The 27516-nt window shown below is 36.6% G+C and overlaps 2 protein-coding genes and 1 pseudogene across 2 annotated transcripts; 1 reads left to right on the top strand and 2 right to left on the bottom strand.

Moving 5' to 3' along the window:
* Positions 1-13819: 13819 nt before the first annotated feature.
* LOC132167418 (germin-like protein subfamily 1 member 13) lies at positions 13820-14625 on the top strand. Its single transcript, XM_059578386.1, has 2 exons — positions 13820-13946; positions 14084-14625. Exons 1-2 carry the CDS (start codon positions 13820-13822, stop codon positions 14623-14625), a joined length of 669 nt encoding a protein of 222 aa, XP_059434369.1.
* A 1838-nt stretch (positions 14626-16463) lies between these two features.
* On the bottom strand, positions 16464-17325 carry LOC132169241 (germin-like protein subfamily 1 member 13; annotated as a pseudogene).
* A 2121-nt stretch (positions 17326-19446) lies between these two features.
* Positions 19447-20865, bottom strand: LOC132169230 (germin-like protein subfamily 1 member 7). Its single transcript, XM_059580300.1, has 3 exons — positions 20833-20865; positions 20146-20230; positions 19447-19997 (listed from the first exon to the last, which is right to left on the bottom strand). Exons 1-3 carry the CDS (start codon positions 20863-20865, stop codon positions 19447-19449), a joined length of 669 nt encoding a protein of 222 aa, XP_059436283.1.
* Positions 20866-27516: the final 6651 nt, after the last annotated feature.

The following is a 27516-nucleotide window of genomic DNA, read 5'->3' as shown; positions in this document are numbered from 1 at the left end:
AGGTATGGTCTATCTAATCCTATTGATTGCATGCCAATTAAGAACCATTGTATAACCATCATTCTTATAATCACAGAAAATAAGAATGATTTGAGTTCAAGAATAGTAAATAAATAATTTTACTAATATTGAATTGGAATTAAAGAACAATTGCATTTAATATGAAGAACAAAAATCAATTGTAGCAATCCTCATAGTTATACAATCAACATGCATAAATTGAAAAGTAAAAATTAAATACAATCAAACCATTGTGCTTGGAAAGGGTTACATCAATACCCCACAATTGGTTTAGCCGCTCATGATCTTCTAAGCTCCACAGACAATTTACTGAAATTTTAACTCTAGAAAGCGGTGTGTTTGTTTACAATGTTTAGAGCCCTATTTATAGGGATTAGGAAAACCCTAAAGACCCTAGAAACCCTCAGAAAACCGGAGGTCAGTCCCCCAGTCCAATTGGGAGACTGAAAACCAAATCCACGCTAGAAAAGGATTGCCGCCAGGCAATACACGCCCGAGTGCGCTCGATCTGAAGTTTTGTGTGCTCGAGTATATTGCGCTCGAGCCTAGCTGTTATAGGCATGAGCGCAAGCATGTGCTCGATCCCTGGCTGCAGACGCTCGATTGCAGGTGTGCTCGAGCTCAGGAATAGCTGCGCTCGATCCTAGATCCAGAATGCCCAGCTTTTGCCCTTTTTAAGCCCAATTTCCAATGGTTTGTCAAATAAAACCTGAAACACAAAAACAAAACAAAATCAAACAAATAACAATGCTAAGGAATTAACATATGTAAATTATGGGGCTTGAATGTGCAACATTCGGCATTTATCAGGGACTATGGATCCATTAAGAGCTTTAAGCTCATCCTTAATCACTCTGCATCTTGTACTGTCTTACACCATAGGGATGGACCCATTACTAATCTTCTCCACAAGATAGTTAATAAACATAAATTGACAATACCATACCTCATTTCACTTGTGACTTCGTTTCCCATTAAACCTCATTCCTAGGATCTCCAATCAGAGGTTGGGTATCAATCACAGCGTTATAATTTGGGTATCAGTCCTATCCCTCTCGATGTTTCTCTCACTAGCCTTTTTGCTAGTAGCTTGGTCAAAGAATTTGCAGAATTCTTTTATGACTTCACAAAGTCCATGGACATTACACCGGTCTCAATAAGCTACCTCAGAATATTGTGCACTTTCTCATTATAAATTATTTGCTCGAGCTTTGGCAGCCTGAAAATCCCAATAAACACATAGGTGGAACTGTGTTAGCTTATAAAGACAAATAAATTAACCAATAGGTTCTTAGCCATTCATCTTCAGTTCCTGCCTTCTCCAAGGCAATTAACTCTGACTCCATAGTAAACCTTGCTATGCAATTCTTTTTTAAGGACTTCCAAGAGATAGCTCCTCTAGCTAGAGTAAACACATAGGCACTAGTAGGCTTTGCTTTTTTTTTTTTTTTTTTGAATAAAAAATCCAGTTAGCATCTCAATATCCTTTCAATATAACAGGATAATCACAACATGACAAACCAAAATTAATTGTGCCTTTAAAGTATCTCAACAATTTAGAGATAGCATCTCAATGCTCAATACCATGATTATGAGTATATCTACTCAATCTACTAACAATATATGTAATATATATCAAGCTTCCAATAATTTGTGCATATTTTTCTTGCAAAAACACCATCACCATGATTCTTAACCAAGTGTATTTTGGAATCATATGGTATAGACATAGGTGGATAATAAAAGTGCTCAAATCTTTTAAGCATCCTTCAACATAATATGTATGAGATAAAATAATGCAATCATTATCTCTAATAACTTTAATGTCCAACACGACATTAGCTTTATTATGTCTTTAATATCAAAATTAGATGCAAGAAATAATCTAGCTTCATGCACAACATCAATGTTAGTTCAAAAAATTAAGCAAGTCATCAATATATCAAAAACAAATAATGACACATTCATTATTGTAAAACTTGCTATGCATGTACTTGTACCATTAATCAAATATGCATTAGACAACATCACCTTGTCAAGCTTGTCTTGCCATTATTTAGGAGCTTGCTTTAATCCATACAAGAATTTCACCATTTCGTACACCTTATATTCTTGACTGGGGATTACTAGTCCCTCGGGCTGCTCCATATAAATCTCTTCATCACTTAAAAAAAACTTTGACATCCATTTGATGTACAACAAATTTATATATAAGCAATGGCAAATTACATAACAATAGATACAATTTTAGCAACCGGAAAATAAGTATCAAATAATCAACATATACATTTACTTGTAGCTTTTAGCTACCAAGTTTACCATGTGCTTATCTATTGTATCATCCGGTTTAAGCTTATTCTTAACCACCTATTTATAACTAATTGATTTGGTCTTAGGAGGTAACTCAATGAGTTCCCAAGCACGGTTAGACATAATTGATTTCAATTATTTATAGCTTCTAACCAATTAAATTAAAAATAAATAAAATGCATCAAAAATAGATTTAATTGCTTCACCATAACATATTGGATCAACATCAACAATATAAGCAATAAAATCCATACCGAGATTCCTTTCGTTCTAGCTCGCTTGCTTCTTCTCAATTCTTACACATCATCAACAATTTTATTAGAAGCACCAAAAAATTATGAAATAATTTCTTTACTTATTTTTCGAAGAAACACATGCTCAAAGATAATAACCTTTTTTTAGATTCAATAATATTATTGTAATCTAAAATATCACTCTTGATAGTAGGGAATCTATAGCATGAACTATTACATGTAAAACCAATAAAATCACAATCGTAGGTTTTAAAACCAAGTTTCCTCATTTTAGGTTTTGGGTAACATAACATTTGTCAAATACCCCCACACTTCGAGATATTTCAAATAGTGCTTATGAATATGACAAACAAAATAAAGGCTTCCCCCCCACGCTTTGGTGGATAGCCCAAAAATTGACAATAATAGCATTCATCAGTTCTTTTCATTTTCTTGGTGACGCCAAGATTTACATGTATAAATCTATCATACTGAATGAAATAAATCAAGTAATCACAAGAAAATAAAATTCCATTAATAGCTCACAAGAACTTTAAGAAATAACTTCTATGAGCCCATTTTTTTATAAGTATGATCTATCATTTACTCTTCTTTCTTTTCTGTCAATTGATAGTTCTAAAGATGTTTTAAAAATACTAATCACCACTTGTGATTTTTCAGCATGATCCTTATATATTATACATATAGGGGTTGCATATTTCAAGTTCTATCAAGATTTTAAAAATAAAATATTTTTAACTGAAGCCCCAATAAATATGCAAAGCATCAAGCCCAACAAAATAATAATCAACTATTATTGGCTCATTTTAATAAATACGCCAATGATATCATTCTTATGATATGATAAATTTATCATGTATCAAATGAACCTCAATAATCACATATATTTTATTCTGAACCATCATGTCAGAGAAATTTGAAAGTTGAATGATATATATGAGGAATAACAAAATAACTTAAAGTGGTTATACTAATATAGCATGTCATAGTTAACATAAATGCTAGATACTATTTCTTTTTTGAAATAGATGAATCAATAGAACCCACCACTTATCATATACAAAATTCATGTAATTATAAAATTTTGCACCAGCTTTAATTCAATCAAGGAGCACCATCATAACTTCAATTTCTTTCATTTTAATAAATGAAATGTATATTATGTCTTAAAAAATAAGACCTATGAATTAGAGTTTAAAACTCACAGCGGAGCCAACAGCTTTACTCCAAGATCTTCCAAAATAGATTGTCGTCACCACATACCAACTAGGTGTCGTGAGAACCAATCGACTCAATACACACACCACATCTCTTCCTCTTACTATGTGCTTACCTGCAAAAATCTTTAGCAAAGTGATATTCTCTGCACACGATTAGCAATATCTATGTATTTTCTCCATCACAAAATGAGTAATCACTCACAATTATTTTTATTAATTTACATGGATGTTTTCCAGCCAAACTTAGCACAACATAACAAAAAAAATGCTAAGTTCTAAAAAATCCACAAAAAGGCTTAACTCTTTTTATTATAAGAATAGTAACCAAACAATAAAAGATTATTTGACTATCAATAAATTGAGTTCAAATAATTGAAAACTCTTACAATCAAATATTTGTGCAACCATCATAATCAACCTTTAAGATTGTTGGAAATAATTTTGGATGGTGCACAAATTCTCATTGATATAAAATAATTACAATATGAAAATTAACAATAAAATAAATAAAATACAAGAGATGAAAAGTAAAGTATGGAAAGATCTCACAATGCTATAGAATCACGCAAGAGCGTTGTCCTTAAAAGTTGATTCGTGCCTCCCGGAGTGAATAACTCGGTGCGATCGGATCCTTTGACATGCAACCTCATAGGATTAGACTATAGCATCTACCTTCGTTAAGGACGCACTTCCAAGAACGAGACTAATAGAACAACCCAGATCTTTTCTTGTAGAACAACAAATCCATAATTGAAAACATAGAAGTAATATATATATATATATATAAAGGAAGCTCACATTTTTTGTTCCTAACCAAAGTCTTGAAAGACATTATGACCAAACAGTCAAAATGATTGAAGAAAACCGTAAAACCTTGTTAATGAACAATGCCATAAAATCTTGTAAATGGTCAAAACTGTTGAAGAAATAAAAACCCATGGAATTGTTAATGACCAACGGTCATAAACAATAAAACTGAAAATCAATAGATTTGATGACATAGTTAAAAAAAACGTATGAAAAAGTAAATGGCCTTTGTCACAAAATTATTTCTAAAAAACCATTAGTATTAAGCAAATAATAAAAGAGCTTAAAAGAAAGAAAAGAAAACAATTGTTTGTAACACACATATATTACAACAGATTATTGCCGTGTGGAGTGGAGTTGCATGGTTGACTCTGCAATGGTTCATTAGACAGAATCCCTGGCCTCAATACACTGTTCATATCTTTAGCTCGCTTAAACTATGCACCGTACGGCCTAAATACACCCCACACTCACCCTCGTGCCATCGAGATTCTAGTAGTTGTGGAGGGTACTTTGTATGTTGGGTTTGTCACATCCAACCCGGATAACTGCCTCTTCACCAAAACCCTAAATGCAGGAGATGTCTTTGTCTTTCCAATTGGCCTCATTTACTTCCAGTTTAATGTTGGAAAGACCAATGCTGTTGCTTTTGCCGGACTCGGTAGCCAAAATCTTGGGCTCATGACCATAGCAAAGAATGTTTTTGGAGCCAATCCTCCTATCAATCTAGATATTCTCATCAATGCTTTCCAATTGGACAAGAATGTTGTTGACTCTCTTCAAAAAAAGTTTGTGGGATAAGAATTAGAGAACTATATGTCATAGCCACAGTGAACCGTTAGTGTCTTAGGCAGTTCCTAACAGAAGGCAGGCAGTGAAGTGGACCTTAGAAGATGAGCTGGAAAGGAAGAGCAGTTGAAGTCTGTTATGTAGTTAATGTAGTTAATTCTATTAGGAAATTGTGCACGTATGGATATGGTAGTTAGTTGGAACTAAAACTGTAAGCCGAATTGTAAACAGAGAATTGCCTCAACTGATTAAGCCTTATAAAGGCTGGTGGAGTGCAAAGGAGGGGAGTCTTTTTGCATTTGGCAAAAATTGTAGGAGATTAGCCATTTCGAATTGGCCAATTCCATTCAATAAAGAAATTGATTCTTTTCTTTTCCATTTCCATTCTTTGTTCTAGAGAAGTATTCTGTAACAAGTGGTATCAAGAGCCATTTGTTTTCTTTTCATGAAAACTAGATCTATGGGGCAAGATTCTGATTTTGGGCAATTTAGGAAGGAGTTTAAACAATTGCAGACTGAATTGTCAGCTCGTGAGCAACATTGCAAAGTCATTCATGAGGAGATGAATTCAAGACTTGATTGTAGTGAGTGGAAGCATGATGAACAAGTAAGGAAGCAAGATGAGCAATTTGCTAAGCTAGATGTCAGATTTGATCAAGTAATGAGATGGTTACAGGAAATTAGACATGCACCAGAATAGAAGGAGAAGAGCGTATCTTTTGATACTATGGAGGCCAATTTTGGTTCAAGTTCAAAAGGAGGGACTTGAGCCAAAGGGATTCATGCAGGAGATGGATTCCACACTAAGTCTATTCGATTGGAGATTCCAAAATTCAATGGGGAGGATCCATTGAATTGGTGTTACAAGGCTAAGCAATTCTTTGATCACTACTATACATTAGATTCTCAGACGTTGAAGATTTATGCGTTTCATATGGTAGGTACAACCTTTGGTTTCAAGAATTGCATAAATCAAATTCTTTTGCTACTTGGGATGATTTTGCTAGAGCATTACAGACTAGATTTGGTATGGGGTCTTATGATGACCCTATGGAAACATTGTCAAAGTTGAAACAAGAAGGATCTTTGCAAGAATATAAGCAACAATTTGAAGTATTAGCTAATAGAGTAGCTGATTTACCTGAAGCACATAAATTGAGTTGCTTTATGGGGGGGTTAAAAGATGAAATTAGATTGGCAGTAAAGATGTTTAAACCTAAGGCTCTAGTTGATGCTTATTCTTTAGCAAAAATTCAGGAAGATTATGTGTGCAATTTCAGAAAAAGCACTAAACCACAATGGAGTCAACTTCCTTATAATAATGCTGCAAGAAGTTTTGGGGGAGAAAGTAAGAGTACTGGGTTTTTGGGAGGAAAAACTACTCTTTTTGGTCAACAGAAGAGTCTTGAGAATGCTGCGAATGGTAATAACCAGAATAAAGCTACTCTTCCTGTTTCTGGTAAAGCAATGTTACCAGTTCAAAAAATTTCTAATGCTGAGATGATGGATAGAAGGAAGAAAGGATTATGTTATAATTGTGATGCTAAGTGGAGCCGTGGCCATGTTTGTGCTTCACCAAGATTGTTCTTGATTGAGGAGATCGAAGAGAAGGTGAACAATTTGAAAGAGGTTGAAGAAGAACCAGATCCAGGTGATTTTTTTTTAGAAGAATTTCCTGAAATCTCTTTGCATGCCATTATTGGAAATCCTACTCCTAAGACTATGAGGATTGTAGGTATGATAAACAATCACAAGATAATAATTTTGATTGATTCTGGAAGTACACATAACTTCTTAGATCAGGAAAGGATTAAGGGAGTGGGAATTCAGCCTGTGAATAATGAATCTATCAAAGTTAAAGTAGCTAATGGTGATGAGCTTGTAAGCCCTAGTAAATGTAATAACACAAAGGTGAGGTTGCAAGGTTATACTTTTGTTGTTGACCTTTATATTTTACCTTTGGCTGGTTGTGATATGGTACTTGGCATTCAATGGTTGAGGACTTTAGGGCCTATATTGTGGGATTTTCTTAATCTCACTATGCAGTTTGTGTATGAGGAAAGAACTTGTTTGCTGGAAGGGCTGGTTGCTAATCTGAATCTGTGTGTAGAAGATGATGAATCCTTTAAACTAAGTAGAAGTGAGAACAAGGGTGTCTTGTTGCAGCTTCTTGGTGATGATAGTACCCAGATGCAAGGGGATGAAGATGGAAGGAAGCAAAACAAAGAAGTTGGTCATATGGCTCAATTATTGGAAGAGTTTGCAGATGTTTTTGCTGATCCTAAGGAGTTGCCTCCTAAAAGATCTCATGATCATGCAATACAATTGAAGGAGGGTGCACAGCCTGTTTCAGTGAGGCCATACCGGTACCCTTTTTACCAAAAGGATGAGATAGAGAAGATTGTGAAAGAGTTGCTGCAGTCTGGAGTAATTAGATGCAGTCAGAGCCCTTTCTCTTCTCCAGTTTTACTTGTAAGGAAGGCAGATGGCAGCTGGAGAATGTGTATGGATTATAGAGCCTTGAATCAAGTAACTATCAAGGGCAAGTTTCCTATACCAGTTGTGGATGAGATGTTAGATGAGTTGTGGGGAGCTCAATGGTTTTCTAAACTGGATTTAAAATCTGGTTATCATCAGATTAGGGTGGTAGAGAAGGATATTCATAAGACTGCCTTCCGCACTTATGAGGGCCATTATGAGTTTTTAGTGATGCCATTCGGCCTTACTAATGTTCCATATACTTTTCAAAGCCTTATGAATCAGGTTTTTAAACCTTTTCTTAGAAAGTTCATCTTAGTTTTTTTTTTATGATATTCTGGTTTTCAGTAAAGATTTGGATACTCATAGGTAGCATTTAAGGATCACTTTGGATTTATTGAGAAAGAATCAGTTATATGCTAAAATGTCTAAGTGTAAGTTTGGTTGTCAGGAGGTGGAGTATCTTGGACATGTGATTTCTGCTTAAGGTGTTAAGGCTGATCATGAAAAGATTCAAGCTATGGTTGAGTGGCCTTTTCCTAAAACTCTTAAGTCTTTGAGAGGGTTTTTGGGACTCATGGGTTACTACAGAAAATTTATTCAAGGGTATGGATCTATTGCAGCCCCATTGACAGCTATGTTAAAGAAAAATGCTTTTTCTTGGGATGAATTAGCCGTTGGTGCATTTAACAGTCTCAAGGTTGCCATGATAGCAGCTCCAGCCCTAGCTCTTCTTAACTTTTTCTAGCCATTTGTGATTGAGTATGATGCTAGTGGTATTGGAATTGGAGCAGTGTTAATGCAAGCTAGTAGGCCAATAGCATTCTTGAGTAAAGCCCTCAAAGGGAAAGCTGGTAATATGTCCACTTATGAGAAGGAGTTGTTTTCCCTAGTAACAGCTATTTAAAAATGGAGACCTTATTTGGTTGGGAGGCCATTCATTGTCAAAACAGACCATCAAAGTTAGAAATTCCTTTCGGAGCAGAAGGTGGGTACCCTGTTTCAGCAGAAATGGATCACTAAGTTGATTGGCTATGACTTTACAGTGGAGTACAAAATGGGAATGGATAATAGAGTGGCGGATGCTCTATCAAGAATGGAGGATTGGGAACCTGAGTTGACTTTGTCTCTTCTGTCCATACCTATTGTCAGTTGGGTTAAGGATTTAAGAGCTGAGTATCAAACTGATTTGCAGTTGAAAGCATTATTGGAGCAATGGGATAAAGGTGAGCTGGATTTAGAAAGATTTCCCTTAGGGATAATTTGCTGTTCTATAAAAGAGAATCTATATCGGGAGTTCTCCAACCATAAGAGGACAAGTGTTGCACTTTGTTCATGGTGATCTGATGGCAGGACATTCAGGGTTTGATAAAACTTTACGGAGGGCCAAAAGGGATTTTTATTGGAAATAGATGACTAAAGACCTCAAGAAGTTTATCAGGGAATGTGAGGTTTGCCAACAATCTGAGTATGAGAATATGTCTCCTGCTGGACTGTTACAACCTCTTCCTATTCCTAGCAGAATTTCGGCTGATGTATCTATGGATTTTGTTGAAGGGTTACCTATTTCTCAAGGGCAATCAATGATAATGGTGGTGGTGGACCGATTGTCTAACTATAGCCACCTTATTGCTCTTTCACGTCCCTATACAACAATTAAAATAGCTCATGTGTTTTTTTAGAATATCATAAGATTACATGGAATGCCTACTTTCATAGTATCAAATAGAGACTCTGTTTCCACTAGTGCTTTCCGGAGGGAATTGTTTAAACTTCAAGGCACTACTTTGAAATTTAGCACTAGTTATCACCCTCAAACTGATGGGCAAACTGAGATTGTGAATAAGTGTATTGAGACATATTTGAGGAGTTTTGTGCAGAATCGACCTAAATAGTGGCTGTCTTGGCTGCCATGGGTAGAGTATTGGTATAATACTACATGGCATGCTTCTATCAAAATGACACCCTTTGAAGCTGTTTATGGTTTACCTCCTCCACGATTACTCACTTGTATTCCAGGGACAACAAGATTAGAAGTTGTTGATGAAGTCCTTCGTTCCAGGGAGCAAATTTTGTCTTTGTTAAAGGACAATTTGTGGCAAGCTTAGCAGAGGATGACAAGGTATATGGATTTAAGAAGATCTAAAAGAGTTTTTGAGGTGGGGTAGATGGTTTATCTAAGGCTGCAGCCTTATAGACAACAGTCAATGGGCATTAGAAGGTCTTTGAAGTTATCTTGTCGGTTTTATGGACCCTTCAAAATTATCCGCAAAGTGGGGAAGGTGGCTTATGAGTTGGATTTACCTTTGATAGCTCACATTCATCCAGTTTTTCATGTCTCTCAGTTGAAACTAAAGCTTGGCAACAGGAATTCTATTCTTCCTCAATTACCTCCTATTGATATGCAGGGGGTTATCTTATCTGATCCTTTGAAAATTCTGGCTCGAAGAAGTAAAAGGAAGGACAATAGAGCAGTCATTGAGGTTTTGGTTCAATGGGTGGGTCAAACTGAAGATGGTGCTTCTTAGGAGGAATTGTTTCACATGCAACAGTCTTATCCGCACCTTGTGGGCAATGTGCTTTAAAGGGAGAGGCTATGTCACAGGGAGTTCCTAATAGAAGGCAGGCAGTGAAGTGGAGCTTAGAAGATGAGCTGGAAAGGAAGAGCAGTTGAAGTCTGTTATGTAGTTAATGTAGTTAATTCTATTAGGAGATTGTGCACGTGTGGATATGGTAGTTAGTTGGAACTAAAACTGTAAACCGAATTGTAAACAGAGAATTGCCTCAACTGATTAAGCCTTATAAAGGCTGGTGGACTGCAAGGGAGGGGAGTCTTTTTGCATTTGGCAGAAATTGTAGGAGATTAGCCATCTCGAATTGGCCAATTCCATTCAATAAAGAAGTTGATTCTTTTCTTTTCCATTTCCATTTTTTGTTCTAGAGAAGTATTCTGTTACAGTTAGATGGTTTGAATAAAGTTTACCATGTTTGGCTTGTTGTATCGTCATACAATGAACCCTTAGATGGTTAATTTGAATAAAGTTCGCTATGTGTCCCTTGTTGTAATTACGTCATACCAATATATAATGATAATGAAATTAAATGGTTGCTTATCATGAACTCCATGTGTTTTTTTTTTCGATGTAACATGCTTGGTAACTAAGGCAGAGCGACCTAATAAACTTTTGAATCCACCAAGTGTTTGAAATATCACTTCTAACTTCTCTCTAACTAGAACAAAGAAAAGAAATTATGGAAAAGGCAAGAAAATACAAAAAACTTTGGCATGGTAGTTAGTTCTAGGAAAGCATTAAATCTAAGCAAACATGAAAAATATATTATTTACCAATGGACATATTATATTGTATAATACAAATACGACTAAGTAATGTGTTCAGATTGAATCATTTGATCTAAACTAGGGGTGAGCTAATGTTCTGAAAACGTAACTATATAACCGAACTGAAAATCCCTTGACATTGGTCGGTATCTGATCATGATATATAGGTTTTTGTAATTTTTTGGTTCTGTGATTCAAAAAATAGATGCCATCGAACCAGCGTTGATGGAGGCCAGGGTATCATGAATTCAATCAAAACCGACCTAAGTGCATACTTTCTTGACAATGAACTTAGCCTTACCCAACTTTATGTTGCTTCTCTCTCCCACACCACATTTCCTCATTTTCTTCTCTTTCCTCAGTGTTGGTGGAGCTTATATATATATGGTTAAAATTGCACTTAATCAATGTGGAGCACTTGGAATCGTAACATTTTATCACTCTTTTGAATCCGACATCTAAGACAACTGGCTCTATGACACTAACCTGGTGATAGCCTTTTTTCCCTTTTGTCAGCTTAACTCATCTATCACAATTCAATAATTTAACACTAAGCTCGTACATAATACTTAGACTTATTAATCCTACCTATAGGTTGCCCTCTTTGTGACTTGAACTCGTAACATATTTAGTTTTTTTTTTTCTGATACCAATTGTAACAAACGTTAAATAGAATTCACTCTTGAAAACCGACTTGTAAGGAAAGAGTGCTAAAGAGTTTATATAAACATGGTTAATATTTTACTTAACTAATGTACATGTGGGCAGTGGTGGAGCTAGCTAAGGGCGAGAGGAAGCAAATGCCCCCCGTCATTCCCTTAAAAGTTTATTGAACCCATATATAATAGTTACTTTGTGTCCTATTGCCCACCCTAAAAGAGACATAATAGAATCATCTCTATTAATTCAAGTGAAATAGATATATCTTATTTTATAGTTAGGATTTCCTGTTTTTGTATCTAACGACGTAGATGATGGCTATGTGACAAATACATTGGAATGCCATTTAAAAAATTTAAATGATATGCCATCATTTACATCATTGCATACGTACAACAATATTAAATGAAGACTATAAAGTGCTTTATCTTCATTTCAAGTGAAATTGAAAAAATTCTTATCCAAAAAAACAAGCGAGGCCTTTAGCTATATGGTAATTATAATACATTTTTTCCCCTTTTCACATGAGACAACTTTCAGGTAAGCCAATTTAAAAACTTTTAAAGTGATATGTCAGAAGGTGTCAAAGCAATCAAAAGCAAACTTAAGGTAATTAGTCATTTTCAATAATAATTGAAAGGAATAAATGCACATTGGATGCAGCGTGTTGTGGAATTTAGATTATTTCCAGTTCATTTGAACAATTTTGCCCTTCTTTTTTAAAGAACCAGCTCCTCTCCATTCCAAATGAATTGAAGAGGATCCAGTACATTAATCCCGTATTGTGTATGAGTTGATCAGAGAGGGCATATGACAGCTAGAACTTGAAATTTGGCAGATTGAGAGGACAAAATGAAATGTGTCCTAATGTTAACTTATGGGTATAGTACATATAGGATACATTGTCCTTAAGAAACATATAGGACACATTTTCCTAATGTTAAAATTATTGGTATAGTACATATAGGAGATAGCTCGATATTTAAATGTTCTATTCCAATATGCTTTTGTTTTCTAATTCCTTGAAAGGAAATTAAGCTGCATCTAACATCTAAAGAGAGCAGACTTCATGTCTGAAATCTTTCATTGGAGTTAGATATTCTGTTGTAAACAAAATACACCAAAATCATTAACTTGCGCATGGATGTATGAATTTATTTCTCCAACAACTTAAAAAAACCTTTCAAACCTTAAAAAGAAAAAAAAAAAAAAGAAAAAAAAAAGAGAGAGTAGATAGACAAGACAAGAATATACCAAATGCGCCTTAGAGAATGGTAGTATCTGGGAAAGCTTTTTCTAGCGTAGCAAAACAAGGTAATCTTAATGAGATAAGATAACATCATGTGACTTGGAGCTGTTCACGCAGTTTGAACATCTAAATTTGCGTAGAATGCATCAAATCATTATAATAATTTCACAACTCAAAACATAATTAAGTGCTCGTAATAGTCATGGCCCTGCTGGCTGCTCTTCTCCTACCTTATTTCGCAGCTTAATATATATTTTAAACGGTCAACTATACATAGGCATTTCAATTAATTTCTAATATACAATCTTTATATTTATAAAAGCAACATTAGAACATCTTTTCCGCTGTTCCTTAATTAATTGAAGTGGTCGAATTTGACTGCAATATTTCTAATCTCTGCAAATTTAAGTGGTTAAGTAATGGCCAGTTCAACCGCTGAATAAAAAATCGTAACCTTACGTTGAAGATTTACCAACTCTTACGCGCGTGATTGTTGAAAAAAAAAAAAACGTCTTACAGGCTCTATCTAGTGAAAAAAAATGTCTTAGAGGCTCCATCTAGGGAAAAACATGGACCGGTTCATTCACTCCCGGCTATAAATAGATATGTTCCCATGCAGCAATATCTCTCACTCCTCACAAAACCAAGAATTCAAACAATACAGAAGCTGAGAATCGTAGCCACAAGAAGGATGAAAGGGTTTCCTAATTACCTTGTAGCATTGGCACTCATGGCTTTGGCATGCTCCATTGCCTCTGCCTATGACCCTGCTCCTCTGCAAGACTTTTGTGTTGCACTTAACACTACAGCTGATGCTGGTATCTACACCTTCTTCTTCTTGATTGTTTGGATCTACGTATATCAATTCTAACTATGCTAGGAGGGATTACTTAAATATGTAAGTGTCTTGTGATATTAACTAACTTTTTATTTTATTTTTTACTTTTTTCTGCAGTATTTGTGAATGGAAAGTTCTGCAAGGACCCAAAGCTTGTCACTGCCAACGATTTCTTCTTTCCGGGGTTAAACACTCCTAGAAGCACCGCAAGTCAACTCGGGTCGAATGTCACTCTTTTGGACGTGTCCAAAATACCTGGCCTCAACACACTAGGCGTATCCCTAGCCCGCATAGACTTTGCACCATACGGCCTAAATCCACCTCACACTCACCCTCGTGCCATTGAGATTCTAGTAGTCGTAGAGGGTACTCTATACGTTGGCTTTGTGACATCCAACCCGGATAATCGCCTCATCACCAAAACTCTATACCCGGGAGACGTCTTTGTCTTCCCAATTGGTCTCATTCACTTTCAGTTTAATGTTGGAAACACGAATGCTGTATCTTTCTCTGGTCTCGGCAGCCAGAATCCTGGGCTCATCGTCATAGCAAAGAATGTTTTTGGAGCCAATCCTCCTATCAATCCAGATGTTCTCATCAAGGCCTTCCAATTAGAGAAGAATGTGGTTGACGAACTTCAGAAAAAGTTTGCAGCATAATAATTAGAGAACTATATGTAACGGCCGCCATGAACCGTTAGCCCTAACTGTTTGAATAAAGTACTTTTCCATGTTTCGCTTCTTGTAAGGAGATGGCAATATATAATAATAATAGAATAAAATGGTTGCTTATGTACTCTCCTTTTATTTTATTTTTTCGACATATAGCATGCATGGAAACTAAGGTTAATTCATTGGTGTTGTTTTTTTCATTAATAGTGTTCTCTAAAAAATAACATTAATTGCAGGATTTTTTTTGTAGTGGTATAGTGAGTGCACAATTAAACTTAATAAAATTTTAATCTTAACCCCAAGGCCAGGACCTAGTGTTGGAGGCTTGCGGCTTCTAGGAATATTACTCATTGAGGTCTCGAGTTCAAAACTCCCTAGGTGCTACCTGTCCCTTGGGTCCAGTCACCTGGACAAAACCAGCGATTCAATATTCAATGCTCTGAGTGGTGCGGAGTATATATATATTAGAGCAGGGATTAGTCTGATGGATCCTAGTTGGACCTCTACACTTGGTTCGCAACCGACACGTAAAGTGGGACGGAGCCAGGGTACTGCCATAGGTGAAGCCATGATCACCTTGATAAAAAAAAAAATAATAAGAATAATAATAAAAAAAATAAAAAGTTGAATTCGCAAAGTGTTTGAGATTTCACTTTTATCTTTTCTTGATACATGCCCTTCACCTTCGTCTTTTCTAGAAAAATAAATTAACAAACATTGAAATAAATAAATAATAAAAAAGGATTCAAAAGGTTGCTAGTATTATAAGGTCCAATATCTCTACATAATCTTTATTTCCTTCCAGAAGCTCCATGAAGTTGTGTTGTTCATTTTTCTTCGCTTTTCCTGCGCAATATCATAATAGGTGGGTTGTATATGACCAAAACTTTTGAAAAGCATGCAAGTGTGGTTTTAATTTGGTATTTATGTTTCTATTTACCATTTTTTTTTATCTAATTTTTGGAATGAATATTGCTATATATATATGACCTAAATAATAGGTTTCATGTCTAATCAACCGTAAAATTATTATTTGCTCCAAAAGCTTAAGTTTATAAAAAAAAAATATAACTTTAATTATTTAAATTAATATTCTAACTCTCTCGAAAAGCCAACACGTGCAATATATAAGGCAAAGGGAGATCCAGAAGAAAGATGAAAAAACTATAAAGTCAAAGTTCAAATTCAAGAAATGGCCAAATTAATTAACAATCTTTACTTTACCTCTCTCTCCCACAAGTACAAACATGTTTTCTCTTTTTCTCCTCTTTCTTCAGTTACCTTCATTATCCATCCTTCCCAGTCCATTATGACCACAATTTATTTATTTACTTTTTAAACAATAATAGATTGAAGTATTGGTTGAGACTATCATGAAGTCAACATTATTGGATAATTTTGGATAAAAATGTAGTTTATAACATTACTCAATAAATAATATGTACAAATATCAGACGACATTCTACTACTTGCAACCTTTTCAATATATATGCTCTCTCTCCTTTTTTATTATTTATTTTTTCCAATGTTTATCAATCTACTTTTTTTAGAAAAGAGGATGCCCTTGGGCATCTGTCAAGAGAAGTTAGAAGTGCTATCCCAAATGCTTTGTGAATTCAAAATTTTATTAAGTTTAATCGTGCACTCACTATACCTTGGTTACCATGCATGCTGCATCGAAAAAAAAGGGAGAGTACATAAGCAACATTTTATTTCATTATAACTATATATTGTTAGGACATTACAACAAGGAAAACATGCCACACTTTATTTCATATAAAACTATATATTGCTAGGACATTACAACAAGGAAAACATGTAGTTCTTTAATTGAACTGTTTCTCAAGCTCTTCAATCACATTCTTGTCCACTTGGAAGGCCTTGGTGAGAACGTCAAGATGGATGGGAGGATTGGATCCAAAGACAGCATTTGCTATGATGACGAGCTCAGGATTCTAGCTACCAAAACCCAAAAAAGCAACAACATTGGTCTTTCCTACATTAAACTGGAAGTGAATGAGACCAATTAGAAATACAAAGACATCTCACGCGTTCAGAATTTTGGTAAAGAGGCGGTTATCTGGGTTGGATGTGACGAAGCCAACGTACATGATCCCCTCTGCAACTAGTAGAATCTCTGTGAAATGAGGGTGAGTGTGGGGTGGATTTAGGCTGTACGGTGCATAGTCGATGTGAGCTAAGGATGTGCAAAGTGTGTTGAGGCCAGGTATTTGGTCTGCATTCAAAGAGTGACATTCAACCAGAGTGCATTTTCAGTATTTTTAGGAATGTTTAGCCCCTGAAAGGAGAAATCATTGGCATTGGCAAGCTTTGGATCCTTACAGAACTTTCCATTCACAAACACTGCACAAAGGAAATTTTGTTAATATCACAGGACACTTAGATTAGAATGATTTATATATAGCATGTGATTCAGAAATTAAAAAGGCCCATTTAAGTAATACCTCCAAGCATGATTACATTAACATGGTAATAACCCAGATAAAAGAAAATACGAATAAGAAAAAGAAGAAAAAAGAAGATGAAGAAGGTGTACATACCAGCATCAGTGGAAGTTTTAAGTGCAACACAAAAGTCTTGCAGAGAAGAAGGGTCATAGGCAGAGGCAACAGAGCATGCCAAAGCCATGAGTGCTAAAGCTACAAGGCAATTAGGAACCCCTTTCATCCTTCTTGTGGCTACGATTCTCAGCTTCTATATTCTCTGAATTCTTGGTCTTGTGAGGAGTGAGAGATGTTGCATGGGAACATGTCTATTTATAGCCGGGAGTGAATGCAACATGTTTTTCTTCTTGGACAGACTAATCACAACCTTACATAACCAACCTAACCACTAAGTAGGTGTAACAGTTGGTAGTTCTTTCACTAATTCGTATGGATATATGTTGGCATTTAAGAATGCCTACCAACATCTTGTTTAGGCCTTAAGCGGTAGAGAATGGTAAGTAGACAGAAAACTAAGCCTTCCATTTTTACGTTGATGATAAGTCACGATTAGGGTTGTTAGCTTTCCTGAGATTTAAACGCATAGAGCCGGTACTGATCAGAATTTGACTTTGTTGCCTACCCAGGCTACCCAGAAGTGCCAGAACCAACATAGTAAGCTGAAAATAGAAGGAAGGTAGTACCTGTCAAAGTTGTAATGCTGTCACAAATATATCCTTTGTTATAATTGCCTTGCCGAGAGTATTAAAATATAAATTAAATAATCAAATTCATCAATTCTTATAAGTATGAGCTTGTGAGAGAAGTGATGATTTAACAACACCCACATCTTTGGTGCCCATTGTAGTGGGCAAGAATGAGGGCCTTGATCAGGCGCTTGTATTGAATTTCTTGCCTATTATGTGCACTGCCTCTTTCTGGATCTGAATTCATTTGGGAGGAATATAACTATTACTCGCACCAATGCCTAAGTCAAATGATTAATTTGATCTTATCTAACTAATTAGGCTTAATTATCTTTTGTTATGATTATGCATGCTACTGAAGAGTTTGATATTTCAGTGTGGTTGCTGTCTTGTATTTTCCATTTATTCTTTGAGAGATTTACAAAGGAAAGTATTTTACAAATTAAATGACAAATTGCTTGGTTTTCCTTTCTTGTTGAGCACTAGCCATTGGGCTGATTTGGTTTGTTATAATTGTAGGATTTCATTTGCCTTATTTTGGATGTAGCCGTTGCTTGATATTCCTTGTGAGGATTGTGGTCTTGCAGGTCACGCACTTGCCTTGTGGAGAATATGGACGTTGCTTTGGTTTTCATGTGAGGATTTGTGGAGTTAATTATGTTTGTTCCATTAGCTACAATGATTAAATGATTAAATATACTTCTTTCTATCAACTTAAATTTTTGGGATAAATAGTGATTTAATTGTGCGTATTGGTATTATTTTATTTATTTATTTATTTATTTTAATTTGATCTTATCTAACTAATTAGCTAATCCCTTTTTATTATGCTAGAAAAAGCGTGTCACTGTACGTACGTATTAATAATTTTTTGATAGTTGGTCAGATTTAATGGTTTCCTAGAGCAAACAGCTACTTTTTTAAATAAGTGTAATTGTACATGAACAATTTTTTATTATCATGAATAATTAAAGAGGAGTAAAGCGCTATGGACTATTTTGTTATCATTTTAAAAATTGATATGAATTTTCGAATTACTACTAAATTAAAATTACTCAGCTTCCTTTAAACCAAATTAGTAAGCGATACTTAGGCCCACCGATGCGATCAAATATCTTAACATCAATTGTTTGCTTTTGTTTGGATGAATAGAGTAATGCTAAAAGTCACTTTTGTGTCCTTCCAAAGATGATGTGACTCTTAAAATTACCACTAGCCTTATGATTAATTATTATTGTATTTTGATCGAATTGTAATTTTAAAAGTCAGCTCCTTTTTTTAGGGACACAAGAGTGGCACAAAAATGACTTATAAAATTACTCGGATGAATGAATAACAATATTGTATATATCAAGTGAGCAAAATTCTAAACAGAATTACACTTCAGCCAAGGCTATATACATAAACCCCTAAACAGCAAAAATTTGCAGAACCAACTAAACCTCCACACAACCTAAAAAACTCTGTCTGCAACATCGTGACAGATGCAGAAAAACACAACAAAACACGCATGCTACGAAAAAGGAAAGAAAGTGCTTGTACATAAGAAATCATTCCATTTAATTATAACTACTAAAACTATGTTACAACTAGCAAAACAAGGCAAACTTTTTATATGAACCATCTAATGGTTCATCGTTTCTATTACAAATGTTTCTCTAAATGTTGTTGGAAGAAAACTGTTTTTGAAGATAGTTAACCACATTCTTGTCCAATTGGAAGGCTTTGGTGAGAACGTCAGCATTGACGAGAGGATTAGATCCAAATATTGCGTCTGCTATGCTAATGCGCCCTGGATTCTGGCTACCGAGACCGGAAAATGCAAGAGCATCGGTACTTCCTACATTGTACTGAAAGTGAATGAGGCCAATTGGAAATACGAAGACGTCTCCGGAATTTAAAACCTTCGTGAAGAAATGGTTATTAGGGTTAGATGTGACAAAGCCAACATACAAGGTACCCTTTACGACTACAAAAATCTCAGTGGCATGAGGGTGAATGTGGGGAGGATTTAGGCCATTTGGTGCAAAGTCAATGCGAGCCAAGGATACGCCTAATGTATTAAGGCCTTGTATTTGGTCCACGGTCAAAAGAGTGACATTCGACCCTTGTTGATTTGCAGTGCTTCTTGGAATGTTTAGCCCTTGGAAGAAGAAATCATTGGCATTGACAAGCTTTGGGTCCTTGCAGAACTTTCCATTCACAAATACTGCACAAAGAAAAGTTTGTTAATATCACAAGACATTACATTATAATGGTTTATAATATTACATTGATATGGGTTGAGAAAAAAACAACTCAGATGCTTCAAATGACTTGTAGAGAAAATAGTAATAATAACAAGAATGTGTATATACCAGCATCAGTGGAAGTGCTACCTGCAACACAAAAGTCTTGCAGAGGAGCAGGGTCATAGGTGTTGGTTGCCGACAAGGTTTTTCCCTACTTAAGATAAGATTTTGATTAAACTAAATGAAGCAAGTCATACAAAGATTTATCTAGATGGTTCTCTATCCATCTAGAAGGTTCTTTACAAAGATTATTCTAGATGGTTCTCCATCCATCTAGAAGGTTCTCTTCAAAGATTTATCTAGATGGTTCTCCATCCATCTAGAAGGTTCTCTTCAAGATGTATCTAGATGATTCTCTATTCATCTAGAAGGTTCTCAATTTGTCTTCATCATCTAGATGGTTCTACCTTGGAGGCTAAGTTCATTCATCTAGAAGATTCTAACTTGGGGGCTAAGATCATCATCTAGATGGTTCTAACTTTGGCTATAAATAGCCAAGGGGTCTTATGCCTCAAACATGCTTGAGGAAGATCAAGAACAACACACACAAGAAGAGAAGTCAAGAGAGCCTCAGTTATACTCCACAGAGAGAGTTAAGAAAAGAGTGTTTTAATACACCACTGAGAATGTATTTTAGTTTCAATAGAGGTTGTTTCTCTCTGTATTGTTTTACTCCTGTATTAACTCAAGTTTTGCATAACTTGAGTAAACACCACTGTAACAAGTTGTTTATAGTGGATTGATTGGAGTTACCTCCGTGGATGTAGGCCTACTGCCGAACCACATAAATACTGTGTGTTAATCTCTTGCATTTATCATTCCATTATTATTCTGTGGAGTTTGCACAACCATTGAGTCAAGGGTGTGGCCATCCCTAACAAGTGGTATCAGAGCTAGGTTGACAGTAATACGGTACTATTCACCGACGTCTTTCATTTGAAGATTGTTGTGCAATTTTAAAATGAGGGTACAAGCAGCAGAATGATAAGCCTAAATGGTAGCAATTGGCTCTTTGGAAAGGCAAGATGTTGGACATACTTTACTATAAAGATATGTATGCTCCAATTGAAAGTGACACAGCCAAGCCAAAGGAGACTTCAGATGCAGAGTGGAAGAAATTAAATTTACAAGTAGTTGGTCTCATTCGGCAATGGGTGGATGACAAAGTCTACCATCATATTTCCGATGAAACCAATGCTTGTGAATTATGGAAGAAGCTGACAGCAAGATACAAGCGAAAGACAGTCGTAAACAAAGCCTTCTTGATTCAACAACTTGTTAACTTGAAGTTTAAGGAGGGTGCTTCAGTTTCCGACCATCTGAATGATTTTCAGAGTATCATAAATCAACTGAACACTATGAAGATGACTCTTGATGAGGAGCTACAAGCTTTGATGCTCTTGAGCTTTCTACCAGATAGCTGGGAAACCTTGGTGGTGTCCTTGAGTAACTTAACTCCTGATGGCAAGATGACCATGGAGCAAGTCACAAGCAGCATGTTCAATGAAGAAACCAGAAGACAGGCTGTTGGGACAGACAGTGCACAAGCTCTTGTCACAGAGAACAGGGGTAGAAGCAAAAACAGAGGTTTCAAGAGTCGTGATAAATCCAAAGGAAGGTCAAAGTCAAGAGGGAGGTACATGGAAAGAAGAAAATGTTATCATTGCGGCAAGGAGGGTCATATGAAGAGAAATTGCTATGCTTGGAAGCGAGAACCAAACCAAGCTGACTTCAGCCAAAGGAAAGATGATGAAAAGAATACAACAGCCACTTGCTCAGGGCAAGATGTGGTAGTTCTATCTTATGGCGCTGGGGATTGTTTGCATGTTGCGGGTAATGATGAGGAGTGGGTTGTAGACACCGCTGTCTCTTACCGTGCTACTCCTAACAAGGAGATCTTCACATCATACAAAGCAGAAGACTTTGGTATGGTAAGAATGGGTAACACTAGCAACTCGAAGATAGTTGGGGTTGGTAACATCTGTGTTCAAACCAATGTCGGGTGTACATTGATTTTGAAGGATGTTCGACATATTCCCGACCTGAGTCTTAATCTCATATCTGGGAATATCCTTGATAAAGAAGGGTATGAAAGTTACTTTGGCAAAAGAGTTTGGAAGCTCACCAAGGGATCTTTGGTGGTGGCTAAAGGCAAGTCTTGTTGTTCATTATACAAGACACATATGAAGGTGTGTCGTGATGAGCTGTTCGCTATGGAAGATACTTTATCTCCAAATTTATGGCACAAAAGGCTAGGTCACATGAGTGAGAAAGGGCTGCAGATTTTGGCAAAGAAGTCGCTCATTCTTATTGACAAAGGAAAAGCTCTTAATCCATGTGAACACTGTTTATTCGGGAAGCAGCATAGAGTTTCTTTTGCAACGTCTTTACAAAAGAAATCTACTATTCTGGAGAGGGTCTACTCAGATGTTTGTGGACCTATCGAAGTTCCAACCTTGGGTGGCAATAGATATTTTGTCACATTCATTGATGATGCATCAAGGAAAGTGTGGGTCTATCTATTAAAGACAAAAGATCAAGTCTTTGATATCTTTCAACAATTCCATGCCATGGTTGAAAGAGAGACTGGAAAGCAATTGAAGTGTCTCCGTACTGACAACGGAGGAGAATATACTATGAAGAAATTCAAAAGCTTTTGCTCAGAGCATGGAATAAGGCATGAAAGGACTGTGCCAGGCACCCCACAACACAATGGTATTGCGGAGAGGATGAACCGCACCATTGTAGAAAGAGTTAGATGCATGCTCAAAATGGCTGGATTGGACAAGTCATTTTGGGGAGAGGCCACTCTGACGGCCTGTTATTTAATCAACCGTTCACCTTCAGTTCCTTTGGGTTTCGACATACCGGAGAGAGTATGGAGTGGAAGAGATGTCTCATATTCTCATTTGAAGGTATTTGGGTGCAAGGCTTTTGCACATGTTCCAAAGGAGAACAGGTTGAAGCTTGATGACAAGGCACTTCCCTATATTTTTCTGGGTTATGGAAATGAAGAATTTGGATTCAGGCTATGGGATTCGATCAAGAGGAAGATTGTCAGAAGTCGAGATGTGGTCTTCTATGAAGACCAATTCTATGGTGATGCAGATAAACCTGAGAAGTCTAAAGCTGCGATTGAAGATATAGTTGATTTATCTTACAGTCCTTCTCAGCATACTCCAGATGAAGAAGTTCTGCATGATGCTACACCAGAATTGACTCCCAGTGATGAGCCAGAGTTGCTTGATAATGATGAAGATACTGAGCAGGGGGAGCATCCTCATGATGAGGAAGATTCAAGATCTTACGTTAGAAGATCTACGAGAGAGCATAGACCGTCATCCAAATATCCTACTTCAGATTATATTTTGCTTACTGAAGAGGGGGAGCCAGAGAGTTTCCAAGAAGTACAATCTCATAAGGATAAAATCTGCTGGGTAAAAGCCATGCAAAAAGAGATGAATTCCCTGCAGAAAAATGATACCTATGAGTTGGTAGAACTTCCTAAAGGAAGAAAAGCATTGAAGAACAAGTAGGTGTTCAAGCTGAAAAGGGATAGCAACCTCATTAGGGATAGCACATAACATATAATTTTCCTGATCAATGATAAAGTAATGATTAAGTGATTAAATTTAACTTTTCTTAAAAGCTTAAACTTTTGAGAAAAGTGATGCTTTAACATGGTATTATAGCAAGATTGGATTATTGGAGATTGATGTTGCCTGCAAACCTTAGGCCCCTTTCTTTCTTTCTTCCATCCTTCCTCGCTTCCCCTTTTTTCCTTGTTTTTGTTTTAGATTTTGTTTAGCGCCCAACCTCCTCCATTGCTTTGGCCGCCTACTCCACACTACAAGAATCAATTTTTTTGGTCACGGACCAGTAGTAACGTGTATATGGGGTTAACACGTTACTAAAGAGTTGTAACGTGTTTTTTGTAACGTGTATGGCGGGTTGCGATATTGGACGTAACTATTTGAAGTTTTGTAACGTGTCAAAATCTGACACGTTACCATTTGGTAACGTGTTAGAAATTAACACGTTACAATTAATTTGTAACGTGTTGGTTTCTACCACGTTACCAAATGGTAACGTGGTAGATAATGCCACATTACCATGGGTGGTAACGTGGCACAACAAGCCACGTTACAACAAGTTGTAACGTGGCAGGCAATGCCACGTTACCACGGGTGGTAACGTGCTGCCACGTTACCATGTATGGTAATGTGGCATTATCTGCCACGTTACTACCTATGGTAACGTGGCACAAACCACCCGTGGTAATGTGGCAGTCTATGTCACGTCACTAAAGTATAACAACAACCCAATAATCGAAACCCAACATCAATAATCAATAATCCAACATCAATAATCAATAATCCAACCTCAACATCAATAATCAAAATTCAACCCAATAATCAAAATCCAGCATATTGTATAACCACAATCTAACGTTATACAACTAACGTTATATAACTAAAATAGAGTGTAACTAACTTTATACAAACAACTAACGTGCAAATATGTAATAAAAAGTAAAATACAATACAACTAACGTTATACACAAATACAAAAAACATAAGCCTTAAACAAACACCGGATACACAAATCATCGTGACCCCATATTTTCGCCGCACTAACTGCAAAAGATAAAACGAACAATCAATCAGCTAATTAATTGACATTTGTGATATAATATTTTAAACTCCTAGTACATGAGCAATGTCAAAGTAAGTGAGAAAACAATTGAATAATTGTCACATATACAACCTCGACATACATATTAACTATGTATGCACAAACACATATTAACTGTACAAACAATACATGTTTATTCAATGAGACAGCTTCAACAAATATGATAAGATTAACTATACAAAGCTTCAAGCTCCAAGCACACATATATATATACTTACGAGGTGCCTAAACGACGGGTATAATGTATTGACAAACGAGACTTCTAACCAACCGGTGTCTGATGTTGGGTTTCATTGTGATCGTCCTCAGCTTCTACTCTTACGTCATCTACACATATTACGTTGCAATTGTGTTATATACATACAATTGTGTTAGATACGAACAAATTTTATTTGACTCATAAGATAACCGTGTTAATCAAATAAAAACAATAAAAATATATTGTTACCTAATCGGCTATCAACTGAGGATCTCACAATCACTCGGGTTGGAAACTCCGAATCTTGCGGATTTCGGATAGTTGTCACCTCCGAATCGGAGCCCATACGTCTCGACCCCTCAAGGTTGCGAATCCGAGCCTCATACGCTGCCATCTGAGCAGCCACCTGCTCAGCCACCCGCGTAGTCACCACCGCAGTAATCGCCTCACTCTGCTGCGTCAGCCTCTCATCCATTTGCTCTCTATGCTTCTCCCTCTTAGATTGAATGGCTCTTTTAAATTCTTCGCGCGATATTATCGGGCCGCCCCGATTTTGCGACCGTGTTTGGGACGGTGTATAGTATGAGTAGCTAGTGCCGTGTGCGGGCATGATATTCTTGCTGACCCCTCGGACACGACCCGCATACTCAGGCTTATTGTCGTGCGCCTGAGCATAAGCATCATCAGGTGTCCACCTAATTGTGTTTCGGGGCCCTTCTACCAGCTCTGCAGGGTCATTTTGCAATAACTCCTCCATTCGGGCCTATACATGAGCATTCACATTTATATACAATTGTTAAGACTCAATAAGTTAATACATAAAAAAAAATTCACGACAAGGTGTCTGCCACTTACAATTCTCTCTGCGGCCACCGGATTTGAGCGGTTACCATCTAACTTTGTATGGGTCTTAATATACGTCTTCGCTCACGTAGGAGCCTTGCTTGAACTAATAAACTGCAATAAATTCAAACCATCAATTAAATATTTATGATATATACTACGCAATATATCACAAATATGTATAGTTATGGTAAGTAAGAGTAGTACCTCCTCATGTGCGACCCTTGCATAGCTCTTCAAGCATGTGTAATGCGGTGTTTCATTCTGTGCACATATGTCTTTCATGTGCGCACAATAAGCCTACGAACCCAACATGTAGACATAATTAATCGCTACGCCATCAAACAATAATTACAATTAACGAAATTCAAATAGTTCGAAGTCATAACCTACTTGATAATCTGGATTACACCATTTCCCCAACAATATTTTCACATCTATGGGGTTGTACTTTGAAATGGTGTGAGCCATCCTTGCCGCCACTGTCCCAGGAGTGTCGTCGCTCTGAATCATGAGCTTCTTCCTTAATCGGTGCCTCAAAAGCTTTTGCTTCTCGCCCATGTCTCTAAAAGCATCTTTTCTAATTGCCGCAATATCAGACCCAGGCATGATGAAGAAGTAATTCTACATCAATTAACAACTATCATATTAAAGCGTTTGTTGTTTCACAAAATTTAATTTTAAACTGCTACAAATCATAAATTACGAACATCTAAACTACACTTACCATCAATGACTCAAATAAATCTTCCTTGCTTTGTTCTGGTACATCCTTCCAGTTGTCGGATAGCTTGATAAAAGTCTCGGTCTTGCACGTCTTCCCCATCATCCATCTAAATTTTTTGCCGCTTTGTCCTACGGGCTGCCATGCGCCATTATACTCCATGACCATCATTTTTCCATCAGGAATGTCCCACAACTTGTGCGAGTCTTTTACGATCAACACCTCAAAGTTACCCGCTCTATCTGCAATGATGAAGTATATATTAGCACACAAATGGTTAAACATATATTATTTGAATTTATGTACTAATTAACTATATGTACCATCATGCATAAATATGTACATATTTATGGTTCAGAATATCATACATACATACCTATCGTACGAACCTGGTCAATAGTCAATACTGGCCAAGCAAGGTCATCGTGCTGCTCACCTATCCCATCATCCATGTCTTCATTATTCTGTGTGTCACTATCATCCACAGGTGCGCCGCTGTTTGGCTGCTGATTGAAAAAGCCATGCAGCAATGTGGGTGGTAGGGATAGCAAACGCATGAAGGCATCAGGGTTGCAAGGATTAGACTCATATCGATACCCAAACTGTGTAAGGCCTGTCGGACCTCTTTGCTCCGCAAGTATTTGGGATATATCAGCTGAAGTGGCGATTATGCCACAGGCATGATCGTCTCTGGCATGTAACTACCTGTCTACATTATCCAAAAGTATCGGTCGATACCCTGATTGCTGCTGCAAAAGCATAGCAACTTCCTGTGCCTCACTATCTGTCAGGCTATGGTGTGATCTCGACCCAGAAGCGGCTCCACGCCGTCCTCTTGACTTCCCCCGAGTACTCATATTAACCTGTGAAATACAGCACGCACCCAATTAGTTATGTGTATAGTGTGAGAAATATTCATTACGTATATGACGCAAAAATTAATAAATGAACAAATTAATAAGATATTGGACGCACG

The sequence above is a fragment of the Corylus avellana genome, chromosome ca1, assembly GCF_901000735.1.
Source record: "Corylus avellana chromosome ca1, CavTom2PMs-1.0".
In the NCBI taxonomy this organism is placed as follows: Eukaryota; Viridiplantae; Streptophyta; class Magnoliopsida; order Fagales; family Betulaceae; genus Corylus; species Corylus avellana.
The sequence above is the reverse complement of the archived record's forward strand: the minus strand, read 5'-3'. Positions and strand labels throughout refer to the sequence as shown.

Coding starts and splice junctions, on each gene's coding strand:
- LOC132167418 (XM_059578386.1), top strand. CDS start 13,820: ATGAAAGGGTTTCCTAATTACCTTGTAGCATTGGCACTCATGGCTTTG. Junction 13,947..14,083: donor TAACACTACAGCTGATGCTG/GTATCTACACCT, acceptor TTTTTTCTGCAG/TATTTGTGAATGGAAAGTTC.
- LOC132169230 (XM_059580300.1), bottom strand. CDS start 20,865: ATGTGGTTCGGCAGTAGGCCTACATCCACGGAG. Junction 20,231..20,832: donor GTAGGCCTACATCCACGGAG/GTAACTCCAATC, acceptor TATCTTAAGTAG/GGAAAAACCTTGTCGGCAAC. Junction 19,998..20,145: donor TAGCACTTCCACTGATGCTG/GTATATACACAT, acceptor TTCTTTGTGCAG/TATTTGTGAATGGAAAGTTC.